The sequence below is a fragment of the Hemitrygon akajei genome, chromosome 13, assembly GCF_048418815.1.
Source record: "Hemitrygon akajei chromosome 13, sHemAka1.3, whole genome shotgun sequence".
In the NCBI taxonomy this organism is placed as follows: domain Eukaryota; kingdom Metazoa; phylum Chordata; class Chondrichthyes; order Myliobatiformes; family Dasyatidae; genus Hemitrygon; species Hemitrygon akajei.
The window spans coordinates 101,147,601-101,173,023 of NC_133136.1; the positions used below are offsets into that span (position 1 = coordinate 101,147,601).

General features: G+C 40.2%; 1 protein-coding gene across 1 annotated transcript; it reads right to left on the minus strand.

The window, feature by feature from the left end:
- Nucleotides 1-1,976: 1,976 nt before the first annotated feature.
- Nucleotides 1,977-24,992, minus strand: mad2l1 (MAD2 mitotic arrest deficient-like 1 (yeast)). Its single transcript, XM_073063976.1, has 5 exons — nt 24,881-24,992; nt 14,399-14,545; nt 8,363-8,483; nt 6,878-6,981; nt 1,977-3,047 (listed from the first exon to the last, which is right to left on the minus strand). Exons 1-5 carry the CDS (start codon nt 24,951-24,953, stop codon nt 2,875-2,877), a joined length of 618 nt encoding a protein of 205 aa, XP_072920077.1. The 5' UTR covers nt 24,954-24,992; the 3' UTR covers nt 1,977-2,874.
- Nucleotides 24,993-25,423: the final 431 nt, after the last annotated feature.

Genomic DNA, 25,423 nt, shown 5'->3' on the forward strand with positions numbered 1-25,423 from the left:
CTTCAAAGTAGTACTGCGAAAGTTCAAAATGCTTACAGTCCATTAAAGGAGAGACTTTTAGATTATTTAAATTCTCTTTCACATTGTGTTGCTGCGGTTCCCAGTCGAACTATACTTTTCCCGGAGAATTTACGAAGATGAAAATGAAATGGCTTAAAGACACTGACCTTTTCTTGACGAAACTGTACCCAACCCTTTCTGCTATTATTGCAGGGGTTAACACGGGCACAGCCAACGAATTCCTTCTGAATGAGGATCAAACAAGGTCGAATCTGTTTCACTGTCAAAATCGACTTTCCTCGATCTTTTAGCTCCCGAACTCCGATCTTCACTCTCCACTGATTTTTAATTGGCAGTATTACAAAGAAACTGCCGGCAATGACCTTTTAAACTTTAGGCATTAAATAAAACTCCACCTTTCAACGGAACTGCGTCATAATATTGGACCACGCAGTAGCATGGAGTCAAAATGGCAAATCCAGCCACGAACTGCCCCTCCTCACAGGGAGGAGTCCTCCTTTTATACCCTGTTGAAAAAAAACTGTCACACGACCTCTACTGGCAGGAAAATGATGTCACTCCACCATCACAAGACCATTACCTTAGGTCCAGTATAGCTTCAACACCACTGTCACGTGACAAGTACAAGATACCCACAGGTACGTAACAAAGGGCTTTGTACCAGCAGTACTCTTCCTCATGATTTTAACCACCACAGCCAGTCACAACCTACTGTTCCAAGAAATACATACTCCGAACTATCCATCAAAAGTCCTTCACCTACGTAACTGTTCAGAAAGGATGCAAACACGATTTGCTGATGCCCAAAGCTGGGCAAAATACTACAGTTGCTTGTGAATCAGTACTGCACAAGCTTTATCATCACTTATATTATATCATATTCCATGCCTTGCATGACAAGGCCAGATTGACTAAGCTATTGTCAACTTGACTCCTTCAACAAATTAGACGTGTATTCCCACGTTTTTAAAAATAGTTGTAACAACAATTTAATATCTCCTGTCCTCTCATCAAGATGTTATATTAGTCTAAAAGTTGAAAAGCAGTCAATGTTGTCTATCCTACAGAGTTGCTAAAATATATAAGCATACTATTTCAAGTGTTATGCAAAATAAGTATTAAAAGATTGTTTTGCATTAATGCCATCTACTGTCAGCCACCTGGCATCCATGGAAGAGATGGGTTGAAGTTCCCACAGAATTGCTCAAAACCAATAACTACATTACATACAACAGTATTCAATGTATAAACCTTTAAGTAAAATGCCACCTTGTTAGTCACCTTACCCTTCAATACTGCCATTTTATATTTTAAGGCTAAATAGTATTAATACAAAATACAGTAAAACTAAGTGTCTGATTGTGCTCAATGTCCTAAACCTTCAGAGGATGTTGCTGCTAATCAGCCTACAATTGCACTGTCCTTATGCTTTAATGTAAAACTAAATCTTTTAATACTTATTTTGCATAACACTTGAAATTTAGTGTTTGAACTTAAATTAATGAAAATAAAACCATCATGTGTAAGCTATGCATGAATTTTTATGCATAGTCTAATATAGGATGGGCTACTAAAATTAAAGTCACTTAATACTAAATGTCAGTGCAGTTTATTTGAAATATTCTGGAAACTCAGATGGCAGCTCATCAGCGTCAATGGAACTTCAGTAATAGGCAGAGGAGATTAAAGCTTCCCAGCCTTGTTGAATAGATCCTTTATGTCTGCTAGCTTACATATCCTCTTCTTTCTCTTATGCAAAAATTGTGATTAAAAGTAACAAAACTACAGTTTTGTTGCTCAATAAGTTCTAAGATATTTCAGAATCCTTCAGCAACAATCCAAGTGATATTTTCCTTAGAAGTTTTTACTGGTTGCATGAGAATTCCAGATGCAGTTATCAGATAAGCAAGTTATCTGTACTTATGTTTCCAAAGTAAATAGATCGTTCCATTAGAAATTATATAATCTGGCATTTAACCAGTAATTTTATTTTTAATACATTGAATGTAAAGACAATAAAGAAAATATTCAAATATGTAAAAGCTGAAAGAAATCCAGTGTTTTTCCAAACTCTTGTAGTCAAAGACAGTAAATATACAAGTACTGTAGCTTCTGTCGAATTAGTTTGATGTGACTGTAAGAATTAAGCATTTTGGTCTACTCTAATAATTACCTGCTTCTCTAGAGGGGAACTGATGCTGTCTTCAGATCTGCTGATGGCACACTAAACTTCCCAATACAATTACAAGTTGAAATGCATAAGAGTCAAATCTAATTTCTAATATATGGGTTAACCATACCATTTTCAAGAAACAATTCCCAAATGACTTTTGATTTAAATGTCTCAGCCCAGTTAAAGATATCTTGTACTTATTTTCTGGAGGGAAAAAAAACCACCAACATGTATCATCAATATTAGGGTTTCTTTTGGTGGGATGGGAAAAATTAGTAAACTGCACTTGAGAGAATTAAAAGTTGTAAAAACCCAAGATGCTGCACACTCATTCAGTTTATCACCTGCACATCAACTTTTGTTTTGAAAAGCTAAAATGCAATGCTATAAATTATCTTATTAAAACTGATTCCTAATGCAAAATATGTTACTAACACATGGGGAAAACATCTATGAATTATACCATGAGGGAAATAAAAGTTACAAAGAAATTTTTTCAAGCACATAGAAACCATAATTTGAAAATGGAAACCAAGATTAGACAATTGCAATGTGGCTTGCAATTGCAATGTTGACTCATTCCCAAGTATACATAAACTAGAAGTGAAACCATCAAGCAGAGGAATTTTTGTACAAATACACAGCTTACTATACAAAGCAATTCTGTACATTGTGCCTTATTAAATCGAATCACTTTTTTTGTATGCAACCATACTATTCACTTTGTGTATGGTGGTAGTGAAAGATCGTAGACGAACCTCTTCAGAATTGTTTATGAACTGTGGTCCTGACTCTTCCCATTTTTCTGGCACCTCCAGATCTTTATCCGTGTATATGAGAAGATCAAAAGAACCTGAAAAGCCAAAAATAAGCTGCATTGAAAACAAAATAGGGTGGCAGTACAGTGCCAAAAACAGTCATTCAGAATGATACAGAAGTCTCTTTAAAAAGTGATTTCAGTTTTCAGCTCTGCCACTCTAGTCATACATCCAGAATCACACACTGAAAATGACCTTTCCTGATACTAGCAAATTTTGAGATGTTATTCTCCAAACTTGTCTTTATGTTCTATTTACTACCTTAGATACAACAAGGTTGCACATCAGGTACCTTGCTCCCAAGCCAGAAAACTGATATCAGAGATCATTTTCAGTATTCAAGATAATTGTTACCCTGGATCCAATATAGAATAGAAAACAGAAGCATAATGAACAAAGAACACAATGAAAAAAAAAACACAATAAAGGTCATCATACAAAACAACGTACAAGTTATATGTAACTGTTATATACATGTACATAGACTGGTTGTAATATGCATAAACTGACTGTAATGAGGTGAATTAAAAGACCTTGGGGAAAAACTAACTTCATGTCCAACCATGCAGTTTTTGAAAACTTACTGTAAATTCTGGTGTACAAGCCAACCCACCCCCCCACCCCCCAGTTTCAAGATTATAAAAGTGACTTTTCCATGTTACCTTTGTATAAGCCGACCCCTTTTGTAGAGGTTTTTGATTTAACCAGAAAAGATCACAAGATCTCACATGCTGGTACTCAGCTTTGCCAGATCCGGAACATGGAAATTTTGTGAACCAGTACTTGCTAAGAAAATAGGCCTACACATTGTAGAGCATTATAAGCAAATTCTTAGTAAATAAATCAGGGAAGGGCGTTTGGGATTAGGTCCCAATGGTAAAGAATCCTCTGAAATGTAACCCCCGTGAAACCATTTAGTACTCATCGTAATTTCGTTAAAACATAACACGGGGTAGCGGGACCAGTACACGTACTCAGTATTGAGTTTACGACCACCCTGTACAAAAAGTTAAAATGAATGCAATATGATGCTGGCTTCAAGCTGAAGGTTGCTGATTTTGCTAAAGGAACGAATAATTCTACAGCTACTAAGAAGTTTAGTGTAAATGAGAAACAAGTGAGAGAGTGGAGAAAGGCAGAGGACACTCTGAGGGAAATGCCAAAGACGAAATGTGCAAAACATGGGAAAATATGCCAGTGGCCAGAACTGGAAGAAAAAGTTTTAGAGTGGGTGAATCACCAGTGATCCTCTGGATACATTGTAACCAGAGAAATTATTCGAGTTCAAGCATTGAACTGGGCCGAAATACACCGTGAGGTCAGTAAAAATTTCAAAGCTACGCGAAGTTGGTGCACCTGATTTATGAATAGACGTGATCTTGTGTTGAGACAAAAAACATAGATTGCTCAGAAACTGCCAGGTGACCTTGAGAATAAGATTACGGCCTTCCAATTGTTTGTAATCAAGCAGCAAAAGGCACACTCTTACCTTCTCTCACTGATTGGTAACATGGACAAGATACCAATGCTCTTTGATTTTACAGGCAACTGCACTGTCAATCAGAAGTGGGAGAAAACAGTCTTTGTCAAAGCAACTGGACACGAGAAGCAACATTTTACTGTATGGCTGATGGGACCAAACTACCACCAATCGTGATTTTTAAGAGGAAAACATACCCAAAGAAAGAAAAATTCCTGCACGATGTTGTTTACATTCAAGAACGCTGCTGGATGGACGAAGCGGGTTGCTTGAAGTGGGTTAAAGTGGTGTGGCGTCGACGTCCCAAAGGTTTCAGTAAGGAAAAGTTGCTACTTGTCTGGGGACATGTTCAAAGCGCACTTGCCAGGTGAGACAAAAGCAGCATTGAAAGCTGAAAATACAGACATTGCAGTCATCCCTGGTGGTTTGACATCCATGCTCCAGCCACTAGATGTGAGCTTAAACAAACCATTCAAAGAATTCATGCGTCGACAGTGGAACAAATGGATGATGTCTGGACATCAGTCATTCACTCCAGCAGGAAATATGAGGTTCGCACCTCTAGCTACAGTTTGCGAGTGGGTAGTGTTATTGTGGGAAGAAATGAAGGCCGAGTGCATTGTGAAGGCCTTCAAGAAGTGCAGCATCAGCAATGCTTTGGATGGCACTAAAGATAATTTGCTTTGGGAAGAAGATGACAGAGATTTGACAGCCAGTAAAGATGCAAATGATGATGCTGAAGCAGAAACTGACAATCCTTACGATGATATGGTGACTGCCAAAGAATGGGATGCGATTTTCGGAGAGTCAGGTAATGAAGAGTATGAGAGTTTCAAGCTCTGAACATTTGACGACAACAGTGTGTACAAGTAAATTGAGAAACAGAATGTGTTTTGTAGATCTTTACTTTTGTGCAGATTTCATAAGTGTTTGTATTTTCTTTTGTATTTGACTCAAAAACAGCCAATAAATATGACCTGTCTTCCGTGTATTCGTTTTTCCAAAGTTGGCACCCTCTGTATAAGCCGACCCCCTAATTTTAGGACCAAAATGTATAACCATATAACAATTACAGCATGGAAACAGGCCACCTCGGCCCTTCTAGTCCGTGTCGACGCTTACACTCACCTAGTCCCACTGGCCCACACTCAGCCCATAACCCTCCATTTCTTTCCTGTCCATATACCTATCCAATTTTACTTTAAATGACAATACCGAACCTGCCTCTACCACTTCTACTGGAAGCTCGTTCCACACAACTACCACTCCGAGTAAAGAGTAACTCGTGTTACCCTTAAACTTTTGCCCCCTAACTCTCAAATCATGTCCTCTTCTTTGAATCTCCCCTACTCTCAATGGAAAAAGCCTATCCACGTCAACTTTATCTATCCCCCTCATAATTGTAAATACCTCTATCAAGTTCCCCCCTCAACTTTCTACGCTCCAAAGAATAAAGACCTAACTTGTTCATCCTTTCCCTGTAACTTAGGTGCTGAAACCAAGGTAACATTCTAGTAAATCTTCTCTGTACTCTCTCTATTTTGTTGATATCTTTCCTATAATTTGGTGACCAGAACTGTACACAATACTCCAAATTCGGCCTTACCAATGCCTTGTACAATTTTAACATTACATCCCAACTCCTATACTCAATGCTCTGATTTATAAAGGCCATCATACCAAAAGCTTTCTTCACCACCCTATCCACATGAGATTCCACCTTCAGAGAACTATGCACCATTACTCCTAGATCATTCTGCTCTACTGCATTCTTCAATGCCCTACCATTTACCATGTATGTCCTATTTGGATTATTCCTACCAAAATGTAGCACTTCACACTTATCAGCATTAAACTCCATCTGCCATCATTCAGCCCACTCTTCTAACTCTCTCTGCAAGCTTTGAAAACCTACTTCATTATCAACAATGCCACCTACCTTAGTATCATCTGCATACTTACTAATCCAATTTACCACCCCATCATCCAGATCATTAATGTAAATGACAGACAACATTGGACCCAGTATAGATCCCTGAGGCACAACACTAGTCACCGGCCTCCAAGGGCCAAATTCTCAGCTTATACACCGGAATTTACGGTAATCAGTGATTTCTTTCTGTGTCTTGTATGAAGTGCAAATAATACTTAAAAGTAATTAACCAGCAAAACAATTCTTGGGAAAATTCTGAAGCAGCACTCCTGAACTAAAATAGAATCTACTGATTCATGAAATGAAAGTAAGAAAGTTATTTACGGTCACTTAACACATGGCAACTAGCAAAAGTCAAGAAATTAACAGGTTGCATTCAGTAATGAGCAGATGGTGGAAAGAAATCATTCAATAACAAATACAACAATATTATAATATAAATATTTACTTACATCCAGTATCAAGCAAAGGCAAAAACGTTACTGTAGCAGTAATCTGTCTAATGACAGACCGGATTTCATCTTGGATAGCCTTTTCTGCTTTCTCTCTTGCTTGACTGCAATGAATAGAGGTACAAGGGAATAATCATAGTGAAAGCAATTAACAGTATCAGCTATCACCGAGCTCAGGAAGTAAATTGGGGTATCAGCATCTGGTGGGAAATAGACTAAATATCTATTCTGATTGATAATTTTCTAAATACTGTTGGATGGGTAGCCGTTCTGGAAGAAAAGACTACTCAGGAACTTTAATGCATTCTTACCATAATTTTGAAATAATACGTTTTAAAATATTCCTAGCCTAGAAAAGCTGAATATAAAAATGCAACAAAGCAGCTGAAAACATCCAGGATAAATAAGCAGAACTGCAAAACAAGATTAAATATCTATAGCAACAGTTGCAGTAGGAAGAACTTGGGGTAATTATTACTGCATCAAAGCTCTAACCATGAAATCTAACCAGTAATATGCGATTCAAACTTAACTATTTCTGTTTTTGCCTTTATAAATAATCAGTCTAAAGTATCACCCAAAACTTAACATTGATAACAGTTCACAGGTAACAAGTGGATTAAAAAAGATCTTCAGAAAGGGGAAGTTGGGAGAATGCACACCTCATTGAGGGGGTCAGTGGTGAAGAGGATAAGCAGCCTCAAACTCGCCAACTCTCAGAGAATCTATCCTGGGCCCAACATATCAATGCAAATCACAAAACCGGCACACCAGCAGCTATAATTCATTAGGGGTTTGAGGATATTTGTTAAGTAAATTTCTACAGATGTACATTGGAGCGTATTTTGACTAGTTGCATCGCTACCTGTTATGAAGGCTCCAACATGTGGGATAGCAAGGTACTATCATCGGGGAGGAGGTGCAGGAGATTGAAGATCTACACTTAATGTTTCAGGAGCAGCTTCTCCCTCCTTGCCATCTGATTTCTGAATACACTAAACACCACATCACTATTCCCTTTTGCACTATTTATTTAGTGTAACTTGCAGCAATTGTTTTGTCTTGCACTGCAACGCTGCCACCAAAACAAATTTCATGACATAGGTTAGCGATAATAAACCTGATTCTGATTATACTCAAGGAGAAAAATTATGAATACCACATACCATTGATGATTTATAACTATGGAAGCAGAGACTTCCATGTCTCCCACTTGTGTAGTGTGCCTTTGCAAAGAACATAAACCAATAAATCTTTATTCAAATACATTTCACCTGAGCAAAGACTTTACAAGTCATACTTATTGGATGACCCTCTTTTCTCACATACACAAAATTTCCATTAAAAGGAAAAGTCTGAAAAATTCTAGGAAGTTATTTCACTAAAAGGGAAGCAATTAGTTCAAAACTTTGAAGCAGGTCAGCTATGTTATGACGTTTGGCTTACATTTTCATTTTGGAATTGTGCATAGTTCTCAATACTTACCTTTTATCCGTCATGGTTTTGTCACACTCTATGTCAAACTGCCACCTCTCCAGCACCTCATTTGTTTCAATACTGTTGATAACCACTACAAGCCGTTGAACAAAGTGATTACATAACCAATCTGAAACAAAAAGATACAAAACAAATACCATCTGGCAAAGATAAAAAGGACAATTTAATATCTCAACCAATTAAATGTATTAAATTTTCTCAACTTAACATTGTTTGGTGCACTATTGAAATAAGAACTTAACAGTTCAGAAACTGAACTACTACTGCTAAATGACATTTTAGACAGGAATGCCACACCAAATAGAACATAGAACAGTACAGTAACACTGTTCAAACCTTACAGCCTCTGATATTGTGCCAACATTTTAACCTATTCCACAGGCAATCTAACCCTTCCCTCCCACATAGCCCTCCATTTATGCCCATCTACTAGTCTCTTAAATGAAACTGATGCATCTTCCAATACCACTTCCTGCAGTGTTTCATGCATTTGCCAGTCTGTTGCAAAAAAAAAAAAAAGCCACCTGTGACCTCTCTTATACTTTCCTCCGATCACCTTAAAATTATGCCCACTTGTATTAGACATTTCCGCCCTGGGAAATAGTCTCTAACTATCCATTCGATTTGTGCCACTTAATCATCTTGTACACTACTACCAAGTCACCCCTTGTCCATCTTTACTCCAAAGAGAAAAGCCCGAGCTTGATCAATCTTTCCTCACGCTCTACAATCCAGGCGCATCTATCCTGCATCCTCTACAGCTCCAACATCCTTTCTGTATACGAGTTGCTGGTTGCAAGGGACTAAACGCCAATTTTAATCAGGAATTATGCGGATAGATTAATATCAAGAACCAGTCTTCCAAAATAAAATAAGCAATTTACAAGCAGTAATCATACAACATTGTCTGCAAAGATTGCAGACTACTGTTTCACAACTGGAAATATTTTGGAAAATTAAAGGGAAATCTTTTGCCCTTTTTACTTAGAGATATTTTATTAAACATCTTTAAAGACGCAGAAACCAGCCATTGGGCATGGGACATGCTGGTTTACACTATTATAAATTATGTAAAGAAACAAAAATGAATTTTTATATCAACTGAACCACAATGAAAATCTCAGGATAAGATCAGGGAATGAATTAAGTGTCTATACTGCCACCTAAAATCTATTAAAGACATTTGCTTTAATAATCAATATTTGGGTTATTTATATATGCAAGGAGCCTATCTTCAATACTGTGATAAAGAATTTAGGTATCTAGTTTTGTGCTCAGAAACCTTCACACCATCTACAGGTACAGTGGATTTTGATGAAATGGGATATCAGTTACTCTCAACGGTAGCATAGTGGTTAGCATGCGTCATCACAGCTTGGGGTGTTCCAGAGTTCAGGGTGCAATTCTGATGCCGTTCTATAAGGAGGCTCAGTACGCCCTCCCTGTAAAATGCATGGGTTTTCTCCGCGTCCTCCATTTTCCTCCCACAGTCCAAGACATAACAAGCAGGTTAAGTCAGCATTGTAAATTGTCCTGTGATAAGGTCAAGGTTAGTCTGGTTTGCCAGGGGTTGCTGGGGTGACGTGGCTTGAAAAGTTGAAAGGGCCTACTTCGCACTGTATTATTAAAAAATTAAAGAAAAACTAATTGAGAAAATAGGCGGGATTCCCTTCATTTATTGGGGACACAATGCCACTTAATTCGGACATAAGATTGTAGCCAAACAGTTTTTAACCAGCGTCAGTTGCAGGTACTTGTGTGGCTTGAAGACAAGGTAAGTGATGAAGATGACACATCTGACCTTGAGCAACTGACTATACAGGATGCCAGGAAATTTATTTTTGGATTATGACACTACTTCAAACAGGAAGGCAATGAAGGTAGTCCATTATCAGCACAAAGTGCCCGAGCTGACTTTGTTTATTTTCAGAACACAGCAAGGTACACTGTATTAATTTCTCCATCAAAACTATTAGGAACTAATACAGTTTTGTAGTACTGCAGTAGTATTGGTAGTGTTCTAATTTGTTCTGGATTTCATTCAGTTACTCAGTTAAACAGTAGTTTACCACTTTTATGCCTTTTTAACCACTAAGCTTCGATTAATTTGGGAAGCCGCTTAACTGGGCCAAGGGTACCAGTCCCAATGTATCCCAATTAACCAGAAGCCACTATTTGAATATTTTAAGTGTATTGCATCAGTTGAGATACAGTATGTTTCCATTTAAAATACCCAAATTACTTTTCTACACCCAAAATGTTGAAGTTGAAACATATCTTTGTGACTAAAAGTACTTTGAGTTCAGAGGGATTCTTCCAAAATGCCTACTTATGCAATGCATAGATGTTTTACATAAAACATAGAAAACCTACAGCACAATACAGGTCCTTTGGCCCACAAAGCTATGCCGAACAAGTCCTTACCGTAGAAATTACCTAGGGTTACCTATAGCCTTTTATTTTACTAAGCTCCATGTACCTATCCAAAAGTCTCTTAAAAGACCCTAACGTATCCACCTCCACCATTGTCACTGGCAGCCCATTCCACGCACTCACCACTCTTGCGTAAAAACTAACCGCTGACAACTCCTCTGTACCTACTTCCAAGCATCTTAAAACTGTGCCCTTTCGTGCTAGCCATTTCAGCCCTGCGGAAAAGCCTCTGGCTATCCACACAATCAATGCCTCTCATCATCTTATTAACCTCTATCAGGTCACATCTCATCCTCCGTCGCTCCAAGGAGAAAAGGTCAAGTTCACTCAACCTATTCTCATAAGGCATGCTCCTTAATCCAAGCAACATCCTTGTAAATCTCGTCTGCACTAGTTCTATTGTTTCCACATCCTTCTTGTAGTGAGGCGACCAGAATTGAGAACAGTACTCCAAGTGGGATCTGACTGAGGTCCTATATAACTACAACATTACTTCTTGGCTCCTAAACTCAATCCCATGATTGATGAAGGCCAATGCACCGTATGCTTTCTTAACATCAGAGTCAACTTGCGCAGCAGCTTTGAGTGTCCTATGGACTCGGACCCCAAGATCCCTCTGATCCTCCACACTGCTAAGAGTCTTACCATTAATACTATATTCTGCCATCATATTTGACCTACCAAAATGAAACACCTCACACTTATCTGGGTTGAACTCCATCTGCCACTTCTCAGCCCAGTTTTGCATCCTATCAATGTCCTGCTGTAACCTATGACAGCTCTCCACAATATCCACAACAACCCCAACCTTCGTGTCATCAGCAGTTTTACTAAGCCAACCCTCCACTTCCTCATCCAGGTCATTTATAAAAATCACAGAGTAGGGGATCCCAGAACAGATCCCTGAGGCACACTACTGGTCACCGAACTCCATGCAGAATATGTCGTGTCCACAACCACTCTTTGCCTTCTGTGGGCAAGCCAGTTCTGGATCCACAAAGCAATATCTTCTTGGATCCCATGCCTCCTTACTTTCTCAATAAGCCTTGCATGGGGTACCTTCTCAAATGCCTTACTGAGATCCAGATACACTACATCTACTGCTCTACCTTCAACAATGAGTTTAGTCACATCCTCAAAAAATTCAATCATACTCATAAGACACAACCTGCCTTTGACAAAGCCATGCTGACTATTCCTAATCATATTATGCCTCTCCAGATGTTCATAAATCCTGCCTCTCAGGATCTTCTCCATCAACTTACCAACAACTGAAGTAAGACTCATAGTCTATAATTTCCTGGGCTATCTCTACTCCCTTTCTTGAATAAAGGAACCACATTCGCAACCTTCCAATCCTCCGGAACTTCTCCCATCCCCATTGATGAGGCAAAGATCATCGCCAGAGGCTCAGCAATCTCCTTCTTCGCTTCCCACAGTAGTCTGGGGTACATCTCATCCTGTCCCAGTGACTTATCCATCTTGATGCTTTCCAAAAGCTCCAGCACATCCTCTTCCTTTATATCTACATGCTCAAGCTTTCAGTCCACTGCAAGTCATCACTACAATCACCAAGATCCTTTTCCATAGTGAATACTAAAGCAAAGTACTCATCAAGTACCTCTGCTATCTCCTCCAGTTCCATATACACTTTTCCATTGTCACACTTGGTTGGTCCTATTCTCTTACGTCTTATCCTCTTGCTCTTCGCATGCTCGTAGAATGCTACGGGGTTTTCCTTAATCCTGTCCACCAACGGCCTCCTCATGGCCCCTTCTGGCTCTCCTAACTTCATTTAATTTCTTCTTGCTAGCTTTATATAATCTTCTTTCTTTTTAACTCTTTTTATTGATTTTAAACAAACATAAATGAAACATGAATACAAAGAACTTGAGAGTACATAATTAATAGGTTAAGGTATAAATACAGGTAGATGATAATCCATATATAATAACCTCCCAAACTCATAGTAGTTACACAAAATGGAGAAAATAAGAACCCCCCCCCCCCCAAAAAATGGGGAAAAAAACCTAACCAACATGGGCCAATGTATTATATCAATTATACACAGTAGCGTCAATAACTCCACACCTCCATCCAAATAATTAAGGATGATAACAGTAAGGTTTAGGAAAAGTCAGTTTAGCTCATATGAAAATGTTGAATAAATGGTCTCCAAGTTTCTTCAAATTTAACTGAAGGGTCAAAGACAACACTTCTAATTTTTTCTAAACTCAAACAAGAAATAGTTTGAGAAAACCACTGAAATATAGTTGGAGGATTAATTTATTTCCAGTTCAATAGGATAGATCTTCTAGCCATTAATGTAACAAATGCAATCATCTGCCGGGCTGAGAGGGATAAACGACTATTATGCACCATTGATAAACCGAAAATTGCAGTAATAGGATGCGGTTGCAATTTAATATTCAGAACTGTTGAAATAATACCAAAAATATCTTTCCAATAATTTTGCAAACAGGGGCAAGACCAAAAAATGTGAGTCAATGAAGCGACTTCAGAATGACATCTGTCACAGGTTGGATTATATAATCTTGTAGATCTCTATCATTACCTAGTTTTTTTGAACCTTTCGTAATCTTTTCTTTTTTTCTTGACTCGATTTACAACAGCCTATGTACACCACGGTTCCTATACCCTACCACCCTTTCCCTGTCTTACTGGAATGTACCTATGCAGAACTCTGTGCAAATATCCCCTGAACATTTGCAACATTTATTCTGTACATTTCCCTGAGAAAGATCTGTTCAAAATCTATACTTCCAAGTTCCTGCAACACTTTTCTAACTTGTCTGTTCCTATCCCTCTCCAATGCTATGGTAAAGGAGATAGAACTGTGATCACTATCTCCAAAATGCTCTTCCACTGAGAGATCTGACACCTGACCAGGTTCATTTCACACTACCAGATGAAGTACAGCCTCTCCTCTTGTAGGCTTATCTACATACACTACATATCTACATCTAGAACAGTAACTTATTCCTTAAGCACTTACTGTTTCTAAACAGCTGATATGAGCATTAACGTGCTCAAAAATGTTAATAATTTAATGGAAAACATACTTCAATCAACTAATTTCTTTCTGGAATTAATCTCCCATGATATTTTTAATTATACTTCCCCCTTTCCGTCTCAATAACGATGATTTACACTCAGTAGCAGCAGCAACGAAAATGGGGGTTCAGGATAAAGAAATTGATGCAAAGATTAGCACCACATAGAATGGGTCAGTATCAGAAGCAAATAAGTACATTCCTGCAGAATGAGCTATACCAGCAAAATGCAACAGCAGGAAAGGTTGAAAGAGGAGATTTGTGGAGATAAAACAAAATGTTCTAATATAGTATCTTTAATTATCTTAATGAACCGAAAGCAATGGGAGCAATAGACTCCAGATAGTTTCTGTGGACAAATTAGACCAGAGGACCCATTTCCATGGTGTATAAAATTATGAAGTACAAGGCTGAAAATTAATTTCACTTCAGGACTAAATTTAACATGCACCTACTAAAACATTTCACAAAAATGTTCAAATTGCTGTAACAAAATAAAAAATAAATTAAGTCATACCTTTCAGCTGGCCAACTACATTCTTCAGATAATTGTTAAGGACAGGATCTGTTGTAACAAGCATTGTAAGCCCGTACTTCTGTACTCGTGTGAAAGATTCTGGTGGGTAGATTCCACGTTGGTACAAGATGCTGTTGATGCCATAATCTAAAAAAATTAAATTAACCCCAGCCGTTAAGACCAAACCATTTGCTCTATTATGCAGTTAGGTAATATTTCAGTATTGTATGACAAAACATTTAACCATATGCACTGGGTCACCAAAATGCTACCAAGCTGTACCTAGTTATAGATATGTCCGTGTTCCTGTGCACCACCAGATTGGGATATTTTCTGAAAACATTTTGCCATTTGACTTAAAATAATAGCTTTTGAAAACAGGATGAAGGGCCAATGTTATTTGCCATAAACATTTACATGTACATCTCCAGCCAAAGGAAAAATTATTGAGTGTAAGAACTAATTCCTAATAGTAATCAGAGAAATCCATGCAGTACACACTGCCAGGTTCTTCTGATTGATTGTAAATGAACACACACCTGTGTGCCTCTGGATTCTGTTTTGGGTTGGGGCTGATCTCCCCAATTGGTGCTGCCCTCCTGTGTTCAATTGTTGGAAAATAAGGTGGATTGCATTTGTTGTAAATTTAACATAGACAGTAAGTAATGTTTGAGTAACCTTGTATATACATTGGTTGATTAAGCACTCTTGTTCATTTAAATTCATTATGGGTTATACGTTTAAATACTTGAATCACAAATGTCATCATGCTACCATGTGATACGTGAGCTGAATGAAATCCCGAAGTTACACAACCATTTCAGACTTCTGCGTTTTCTTTCGAAATATTTTAATGTTTTTGGCGATGAGGTATTTTAAAAATAAACCCGAAACAGCTATTGACCTCTTGAGGAAGAGCAATATATTCTAACTAAAAAAAAGTGAGAAAGTAGTGTTTTTATTAAAAACAGCAGTGCACACCCACAGAGATAGTCATTAAAAGTGGTACAGTATGTTCTTTGGAATGGAAGACCCAATCATGTCTCTTTTTTTTAAAAAGTTAGAAAATGGAAGAATTCACAGGTTCATAAAGAGTGACTACTTGGTGACAATAATTTTAAAAAAAACAGAAATGACTGGCTATGTCAGAAAGACATTTAATTACACAACAGATAATTACCGTAGATGCCGGATTATAAGCCGCTACTTTTTCCCCACGCTTTGAACAGCTTTGAACACTGCGGCTTTTACTACAGTGCGGCTAATGCATGGTTTTTTTTCATGCCGCCAAAAACATTTTGCCTCGTAACAGTAGACCAGTAAAATTGATGAGTAGTTCACAGAGGTCCAATGAAATTGTACGATAAATCAAGCGCACTTTCACAATTAAATTATTGTAAATCAGTCATTTGTACTCACCCTCATCAACATGGAAAACACTCGAAGAAAAGCATTGTGCTGCCTTTATGGCAGTTATTTAGTTTATAATATTTTCGCTTAGTAATTCATTTGTTAGTATTTTCTAGTTAAAGTTAGAAGTGTTTTAACTATATTTGTTTTCTGTACTACATCCCGGGATGCTATGACGTCACATCCGGTTTCGCCGCGTCTTGTGGGAAATACCGGCTTGCGATAAACGGAAAGGTGGGGGGGAGCGCATTAGACCCGCGCGAGAACGCTGCTTTTAAGTTAAAGGCGATCAATAACTTTTCCTGGTAGGCTGCAGTATATATATTTTTTTACCAGTCGTTAGGAGATATTGGAATGTTGTTCGTGCACTGTTCAGTAAAAAAGTATACGCAACGTAATTTGTGTGTTACCGATACGTATGTATATTTAAAAGTAGCCGTGTTACAGGCACGGTTCGAAAAAAAGCATTTGCAATATGTATTTGTTTATGTTACCATACGGATTTAATTAAAAGTTAAAAAATCCTCACGTGTAATATCTTTCTGTGTAAATATCTCATATTACAACGTGGGACACCTGCGGCCTAAAATCCGGTGCGGCTTGTACAAGTACAAAATTGATTTTCTTTCTAAAATTAGAGCCTGCGGCTTTTAATCAGGTGCGCTCTGTAGTACGGAATCTACGGTAGATTTTATAAACTCAGCTAATTTAACAGTATTTTTTAAAGGAAATAAAATGGTCAATGAGAAACAAGTACCAGTTTTGCTAAGTGCATTGGGTTTAAAGGCATACAGTTTACTTCTAAGTTTAACTGCTGAAACCAAACTAGCAGAAATGAGATTCCGTGATATTGTCAAAATAATGCAGGAACATTTAGAACCAAAGCCATTCCTCCTCTTATTTACCCCTTGATCATGACCCCACTAAGGAGCACCAGGCCATTGTCTCCTATACCATCACCAACCTTATCAGCTCTGGGGATCTCCCATCCACTGTCACCAACTTCATAGTTCACACACCCCGCACTTCCCGTTTCAACCTCCTACCCAAGATCCACAAACCTGCCTGTTCAGGTAGACCTATTGTCTCAGCTTGCTCCTGCCCCACTGAACTCATTTCTGCATACTTTGACACTGTCTTATCCCCCCTTTTTCAATCTCTTCCCACCTATGTTCGTGACACTTCTCACACTTTGAATGTTTTCAATGATTTTAAGTTCCCTGGCCCCCACCGCCTTATTTTCACTATGGACGTCCAGTCCCTGTATACTTCCATCCCCCACCGAGATGGTCTCAAAGCTCTTCGCTTCTTTTTGGATTCCAGACCTAACCAATTCCCCTCTACCACCACTCTCCTCCATCTAGCGGAATTAGTTCTTACTCTCAATAATTTCTCCTTTGACTCCTCCCACTTCTTCCAAACCAAGGGTGTAGCCATGGGCACCCGTATGGGTCCCATTTATGCCTGCCTTTTTGTTGGCTTTGTGGAACAGTCCATGTTCCAAGTCTATACGGGTATCCATCACCCTCTTTTCCTTCGCTACATCGACGACTGCATTGGCGCTGCCTCCTGCACGCATGCTGAGCTCGTTGACTTCATTGACTTTGCCTCCAACTTTCACCCTGCCCTCAAATTTACCTGGCCCATTTCCGACACCTCCCCCCCCTTTCTTGATCTTTCTGTCTCCACTTCTGGAGACGGCTTATCTACTGATATCTACTATAAGCCTACAGATTCTCACAGCTACCTGGACCATTCCCCTTCCCACCCTGTCTCTTGCAAAAATGCTATCCCCTTCTCACAATTCCTCTATCTCCGCCGCATCTGCTCTCAGGATGAGGCTTTTCATTCCAGGATGAAGGAGATGTCTTCCTTTTTTAAACAAAGGGGCTTCCCTTCTTACACCATCAACTCTGCTCTCAAACGCATCTCTCCCATTTCTCGCTCATCTGCCCTCACCCCACTCGGGATAGGGTTCGCCTTGTCCTCACCTACCACCCCACCAGCCTCCAGGTCCAACATATAATTCTCCGTAACTTCCGCCACTTCCAACGGGATCCCACTACCCAGCACATCTTTCCCTCCCCCCACTTCTGCTTTCCGCAGGGATCGCTCCCTACGCGACTCCCTTGTCCACTCGTCCCCCCCCATCCCTTCCCACCGATATCCTTCCTGGCACTTATCCTTGTAAACGGAACAAGTGCTACACCTGCCCTTACACTTCCTCCCTCACCACCAATCAGGGCCCCAGACAGTCCTTCCAGGTGAGGCAACACTTCACCTGTGAGTCAGCTGGTGTGGTATACTGCGTCCAGTGCTCCCGGTGTGGCCTTTTATATATTGGTGAGACTGGGAGACCGTTTCGCTGAACACCTACGCTGGGTCCACCAGAGAAAGCAGGATCTCCCAGTGGCCACACATTTTAATTCCACGTCCCATTCCCATTCTGATATGTCTATCATGGCCTCCTCTACTGTCAAAATGAATCCAAACTCAGGTTGGAGGAACAACACCTTATATACCGTCTGGGTAGCCTCCAACCAGATGGCATGAACATTGACTCCTCTAACTTCCGTTAATGCCCCTCCTCCCCTTCTCACCCCATCCCTGACATATTTAGTTGTTAGTTTTTTTTCTTCTCTCTTTCTGCCCATCACTCTGCCTGTTCTCCATCTCTCTCTGGTGCTTCCCCCTCCCCTTTCTTTCTCCCGAGGCCTCCCGTCCCATGATCCTTTCCCTTCTCCTGCTCTGTATCACTTTCACCAATCACATTTCCAGCTCTTATCATTTCGCATTTCCCACTACCTTCAAATCTCTTAGTATCTCTCCTTTCAGTTAGTCCTGACGAAGGGTCTTGGCCCGAAACGTCAACAGTGCTTCTCCTTATAGATGCTGCCTGGCCTGCTGTGTTCCACCAGCATTTTGTGTGTGTTGGTTGAACCAAAGCCATTGTTGATTTCAAAATGCTTTAAGGTTCATAACCAAAATCAAAAGGAAGGGGAGTCCAATTTAGTGTATGTGGCTGAATTGAAGCAATTGTCTGAGTATTGCCAGTTCAGTAATGGGCTTAATGATACACTCATAAAGTGTTTAGTTTGTGGAATCTCATAAGACAGCATTCAAAAAGTACTCCTAACTGAAACACAACTCTAATTTTAAAAAGCATTTGAAATCGCTGTTTCAGTGGAAACTGCAGACAGAGATGCTACGAGTTGCAGTCAGGAACAAAACTGCAAAATCTAAACAGAGACCAGTCTGGCAGAAAAAAATCGTGTTGCTGTTGTAGCAGGAACTCACATTCACCAAACAAGTGCAGGTTTAAAAGGTGAAACTTGCAGAAAATGCAAAAAGTAGGACACACAGAGCACGCCAGGCAGATCAAAATAAATGCACTGTAGAGAGTAGAGAAAAAGATAAAAGTCAAGTTGCAGTTTTTAAAAAAAAGCACTAATTTGCATGCTGATGAAAAACCTGATAATGATGAGAGTGACAAAGGATTTATAGTGTAGCCTAGAGATTTATAGTGTGAAAATTAACAATAGACAAGCCATATGGGTTATGCCAGAAGTGAATGGCAAATTAATTAAAATGGAGTTGGGCACTGGCTCTGGAAATTAAACCAACAAGCTACATTGAGCTTGTATGTGATAAAAACAGAAGAACCAGCATTGTGGGGGTGATTGGCTATGAACTACAACTTGACCAGAGATCCATCCAAATTTGCATGCCTCATGCCCTGCAATGAAGCCATATGAATTAAGAAAGATACTGGATGATGCCACAGCAGTGTGGTTATTTAGAGTTGTTATGTCAACCAAGTTGAAAGCTGAAGTGTGGGAGGACTACACATCAGTCAGCTAGGCATGGCCATAATGAAAGCATTGGCTCAAAGCTTTGTCTGGTGGCCTGGGATAGATCAGCAGATGGAGCAGTTTGCCAAGCACCGTACAGGATGCTAACATGTCCAGAAGATGCCAAGTGCAGTGTCTCTCCATCTCTGGGAATGAGGATACATACAGATTTTGCCAAACTGTTCATGGGCACAAATTTCTTGGTAGTAGTGGATGCAGCCTCAAAGTAGCCAGCAGTGTTGAGAAGCCTCTTTACAAGGACTGGTGTTCCAGAACACTCAGTGACAATGGCAGAGGTTTCTGCCGTTCCTAAAAATGAACGGAATAAGACACATTACATTTGCCATAGCACACAGCCACAAATGATTTGGACAAAAGGTTTGTCCAGAGTATAAAGAACACACCGAGCAATGTCAGCAGAACACGTTACACTAATACCGAACCAGAATCTTACTTGGGATCCTGGATTGTCCTTTGCGTTTACTCTTGGATCTCATCAAACCTAATCTTAGGAGCAGGACATAGGACAAACAGCGGAGACAAACTGAAGGCTCCTCAAGCAAGGTGGTCCGATGCTACACTCCTGAGCAAGCAGTACTGGTGAGGGACTACAAAGGTGATCAAAAGTGGATAACTGGAAAGATTAAGAACAAAACAGGACCACTCTACTACACATCTGAGATGACACATCAGTCATTTGAGGAGTGCAGAGTCAACCGTTAGAGAAGAAAGTTGGCAACCACTACTTTCCTTGCAGTCTCAGGGTCAACTCTTATGACCACCATGGAGGAGGCCCCAGAACCTGAGATTGTTTCAGGGTCATCAGCCTCACCTGCCAAGCAGTGATGGACCTTGTCAGAAGATGTTATCACTCTTTACATCAACATTTGCATCAGTGCCCGGTATGGGGCTTCCCATGGACAGGATCAAGAGGTTGTAGTCTTTTCAGCTCCATCACATGCAGAAACCTCCCATCATGAAGGACATCTTTAAAAGGTGATGCTTCAAGACGGTAATGTCTATCATTAAGGACCCTCAGCATCCAGGATATGCCCTCTGCTCATTACTACCATAAGGGAGGAGGTACAATAGCCTGAAGACCCGCATTCTACATTTGGGGGACAGCATCTTTCCCTTTCTCATCAAATCTCTTAATAGTCTATGAACTCAGGGGCACTTCAGCACTATTTATTTTTATGACACGATTTGTACGTCTTACCCTGTACTGCTGCCACAAAACAGGAAATTTCATGATTCAGATAAAGTATCCACTGCCATAATAAAATTATGACATATTTTCCAGATTCTACAAATGGTAGTCTTGAAACTAAATACACCATGCTATAGTAGAGAAGTGACATTTACATTACAAAATACTTCATTACATCTTGAAAAGACTTCAAAGCTCAGTTATTAAATTGAAGACAAGACTGCAAATGCTGGAATATAGAATAAAAACAGAAGGCTGGAAATAGCCGGCCAGTCATTCAGCATTTGTGAAGGCACAAGGTGTAAGCTCACTTTTTAGGTTGAGATCTTCCATCATGACTCAGATGGACTAAGAAAGAGTGCCAATATATAACAGTACGAAGGGGAGAGGGATGGAGGCATGTAGGTGACCAGAGAACACAGATGGAAAAGGAATGATGTGGGGAGAGGGGGTTGGTATAATGAACAATTGGAGAAGTTAGTTTGACCTCTTCATTTCCATGGTGTAGCAGAATGAGATAGACCAGCTAGTTAAGTGGTATTGTAACAACAACCTTGCACTCAATGTCAGTAAGACCAAGGAAATTATTGTGGACCTTCAGACTGGGAAGTTGAGAGAACACATATCAGCCCTTCTCAAGGGGGTCAGTAAGGGGAAGGGTGACCTTGGAACCCAACAAACTTGTAAAATTACAAAAGGACATATCTATGGTTACATTCAATAAGGAGTTTGAATTACAGATTTAGCACGTCACCAAGGACTCTTGCAGACTTCCACAGATGTACTGTGGACAGCATTCTAACTGGTTGCATCATTGACTGATACCAAGAGACAACTGCTCAGGATCGGAAAAATCTGAAGAGGGTTATAAACTTAGCTTCAGCAGGGACACCCCCCCCCCCCCTATCATTGAGGACGTCTTCAAAAGGTGGCATCCATCATTAAGGACCTTCATCATCACCCAGGACATACCCTCTTCTCATTACTACTATCAGAAAGGAGGTAATGGAGCCTGAAGACACAAACTTAACATTTTAGGAACAACTTCCTCCCATCCACTACCAGATTTCTGGACAGAAAATGAACTAATGAACACTATCTCACTATTTTTTGTTCTACTTATTTGATCTTTTTGTACAATCTATTACATTTAATAGCATATTTTATGTATTGTACTTAGTTTACAACATATGCCAGTGAAAATGAACCTGATTCTGATTGGAGAAGGCTGAGAAAGGGTCAATGTGAGAGTGGGAAGGAATTAGAATTACATGCAACCGGAAGCTCGAGATGGCTGTTGCGGACAATGCTCTGTAAGACAGTCACTTAATTGAGCATTAGGTGTAGTAGTCTAGGTTGAAAAAGGTACAAGTGAACCTCAGCCTTAGGGCTGTTAAGTCCCTGGATGGTGGTGATCTTACTAGTGAAGCAACAGGTGCCGGGTTCAGAGAGGGTGTCTGGGAAGCAATGAGTAGACCAAGAAACCCAAAAAGCAGTTCCTAGCTGAAAACAATATGTGGGCAAAGAGGGAAAGACGTGAAGTGGCAGGGTCATGTTGGACCTGTTAGATGAATTTGTGTTTGATGTGGAAGTTGGTTGGGTGAAAGGTGAGGGCAAGGGAGCTCTCTTGCTTTTCTGTATCAATGGTGGGTAGGGGAGAAGAACAGATCATACTTACATGAAATAAAAAAGTACCTGTAAGGGCATGAACAGATGTGGTGCAGATGGGGCAAACTAGTAAAATGGAAAGCATTCTTACAGGACAGTCAATGTAACAGTCGGATTTGTGACATCTGGGTTTCTGTCTGATTCTAACAAAACAATAACATAAATAATGAATTTTCCAATTTCAGGCATTTCACAACTGCAGGTGTCTTTCCTCCTATACAAACTCACTTGTCACCCACATCCCCTTTTCTTTGGTCCATTCCTGCCATCTCCTGGTTCGGGCCATCACTCCCTCCCCACCTACCTACCAGTCCCTCTCCCACACACCTTCATATTGTTAATAAACTGGCAATCGTTTCCATTCTGAAACATTGACATTTTACTTCCCTCTACTAATGTTGATTCACCCATTGTTGTTCTTCCAACAGCCAATTTTTAAATTACAAAATTCCTTTCATCGCCATAAGTTGGTACTATTCACAAAACTTTGATGTCATTAAAAAGGATAAACACAAGAGATTCTGCAGATGCTGGAAATCTTGAGCAACAGATATAAAATGCTGAAGGAACTCAGCAGGTCTGGAAGCATCTATGGGGGGGGGGGGGAATAAACAGTCTATCTTTTGGACTAAGTCCCATCATCAGGACTGGAAGGGAGAGCAGAAGCCAGAATGAAAAGGTTGGAGGAGAGGAATGAAGAAGCTAGGAGGGAAGAGGGAATAGGTGGAAGCCTCGAAGGGCTGAGAAGAATCTAACAGGAAAATGCTACCCACCACTGAGGACATCTTCAAAAAGCAGTGACTCAAGAAAGCAGAAACCCTCATTAAGGACCCTCACTATCTGGAACAAGTCCTCTTCCCATTACTAACATCAGGAGGAGGTACAGTACAGGAGCCTGAAGACTCGCACAATATTTTAAGAACAGCTTCTTCACCTCTGCCATATTTTTGAATGGTCCAGGAGACCAAAAACATGACCTCGCTATTCTTCTTTTGCACTAGTTACTTATTTATAATTGCAGTTTTTAAACAATTGTATGTCTTGCACTCTACTGCTGCCACAAAACAAATGTCACAACATCTTACAATGAAAATAAACCTGATAGTGATATAGGCTGGCAAACTGACTGTGTTGAATTCTTCTCTCTCCTGAAATTCTCCTGCTGACATGATGTATACAACTGCATTATTAGAAACTTTGTCTAATATAAAAAGACAATTGAATTGACTTTATTATTTACATCCTTCATATACATGAGGTAAAAATCTTTACGTTACATCTCCATCTAAATGTGCAATGTGAAATTTATAATAAATAGTATGTACAATAGGACAGTCAATAACATATAAATACAATTGCATCAGCATGAATTAATCAGCCACTTGTTTAGTTTTAGCTCATTCTCTGCACACATCTGAATTTGCAGCATATTTTTTTCAGCCATTGTATTCAAATCATTCTACTTCTGTAACCTTACCCAATCCAGTAAACCGTGATCTGTGTCCAATCATTTCTGGGCACGAGTTCTCCAGAATTCCATGCCACACAGCTGAGCCTTTAGTTGTTCAGGCCCCAAAAATTTCTTCCTTAAGCATCACCTTTTTATCTGATCTCATTAAAGGTGCTGCTGAGTTTTTTTCACGCCAAAACACATGCAAAGACACAACTGTAAAGCATTTTTCTGTGGCAACAGTAACTATGCAAGTTATTTTCTTGTCCATATCAGTACTTATTATGTGATTAGGAAAAGCCCCATTCAATTTGGCATCAAATCTAAACCCATGTACAAAGCACATACATGTGTATATTTCAACAAAATTTCTGCTTCACAATCTACTCGTTTGTAGAGCAAACACGAGGAAATCTGCAGATGCTGGAAATTCAAACAACACCACACACAAAATGCTGGTGGAACACAGCAGGCCAGGCGGCATCAATAAGGAGAAGCACTGTCGACGTTTCGGGCCAAGACCCTTCATGAGGACTAACTGAAAGGACTTTCCTTTCAGATGCTGCCTGGCCTGCTGTGTTCCACCAGCATTTTGTGTGTTACTCGCTTGTAGTACACTTTAGGCATTGTTTAGGCACAGCACAGGAACAGATCTGAGCCCACAATATCAGTCAGTGGCTGGTCTGAAGCAAAATTAAGCTAATCCGTCTGTCAGCACATGACCCATGTCTCTCCACTCTTCAACATCATGCCCGCATCCAGCTCTCTTGAATGCCACTTGAAAAATCACCCTTCGGCCACGCAACGGCCCCCCGCAGTACCAACCTCGGCATCCACCTTCCTTTCCTTATTTCTGCCCTCGGGACGACCCGCCCCGGTACCCGAGTACTTACTGAAGAACTCCGCCACGATCTCGGCGCTGCCCCGGAGAGTAATCCCTTCCCGCGTCGCGACTTTACCCGCCATCACATTCAAACCCGCCGACAGAAAATGCGCATGCGCAGTCTGGACGGTCACCCCGCACCGCACCTGCGCAGTGAAAGGAAGGCGAGGAGCGTCGATCGTCACGCGTACGCGTATGCCTGCGCAGTGAAAACAGACGTGTGACGTAAACACGCTCAAGTGAATATGCTGGAAATCCGAGTTACGCAGCGCACAAAGTACTGGGGGATCTCAGCAGGCCAGGCAGCATCTTTGGAAAAGAGTACGGTCGACATTTCGGGACGAGACCCTTTGGCAGGACTGGAGAAAAAGTGCTGAGGAGTAGATTTGAAAGGTGGGGTGGGAGAGCGAAACGCCAGGCGATTGGTGAAACTTGGAGAGGGAGGGATGAAGCAAAGAGTTAGGAAATTGGTTGATGAGAGACAGAAGGCCATGGAAGTAAAGTGGGGGCAAGGAGCCTCAGAGGGAGGCAATGGGCGGGCAAAGAGAAAACA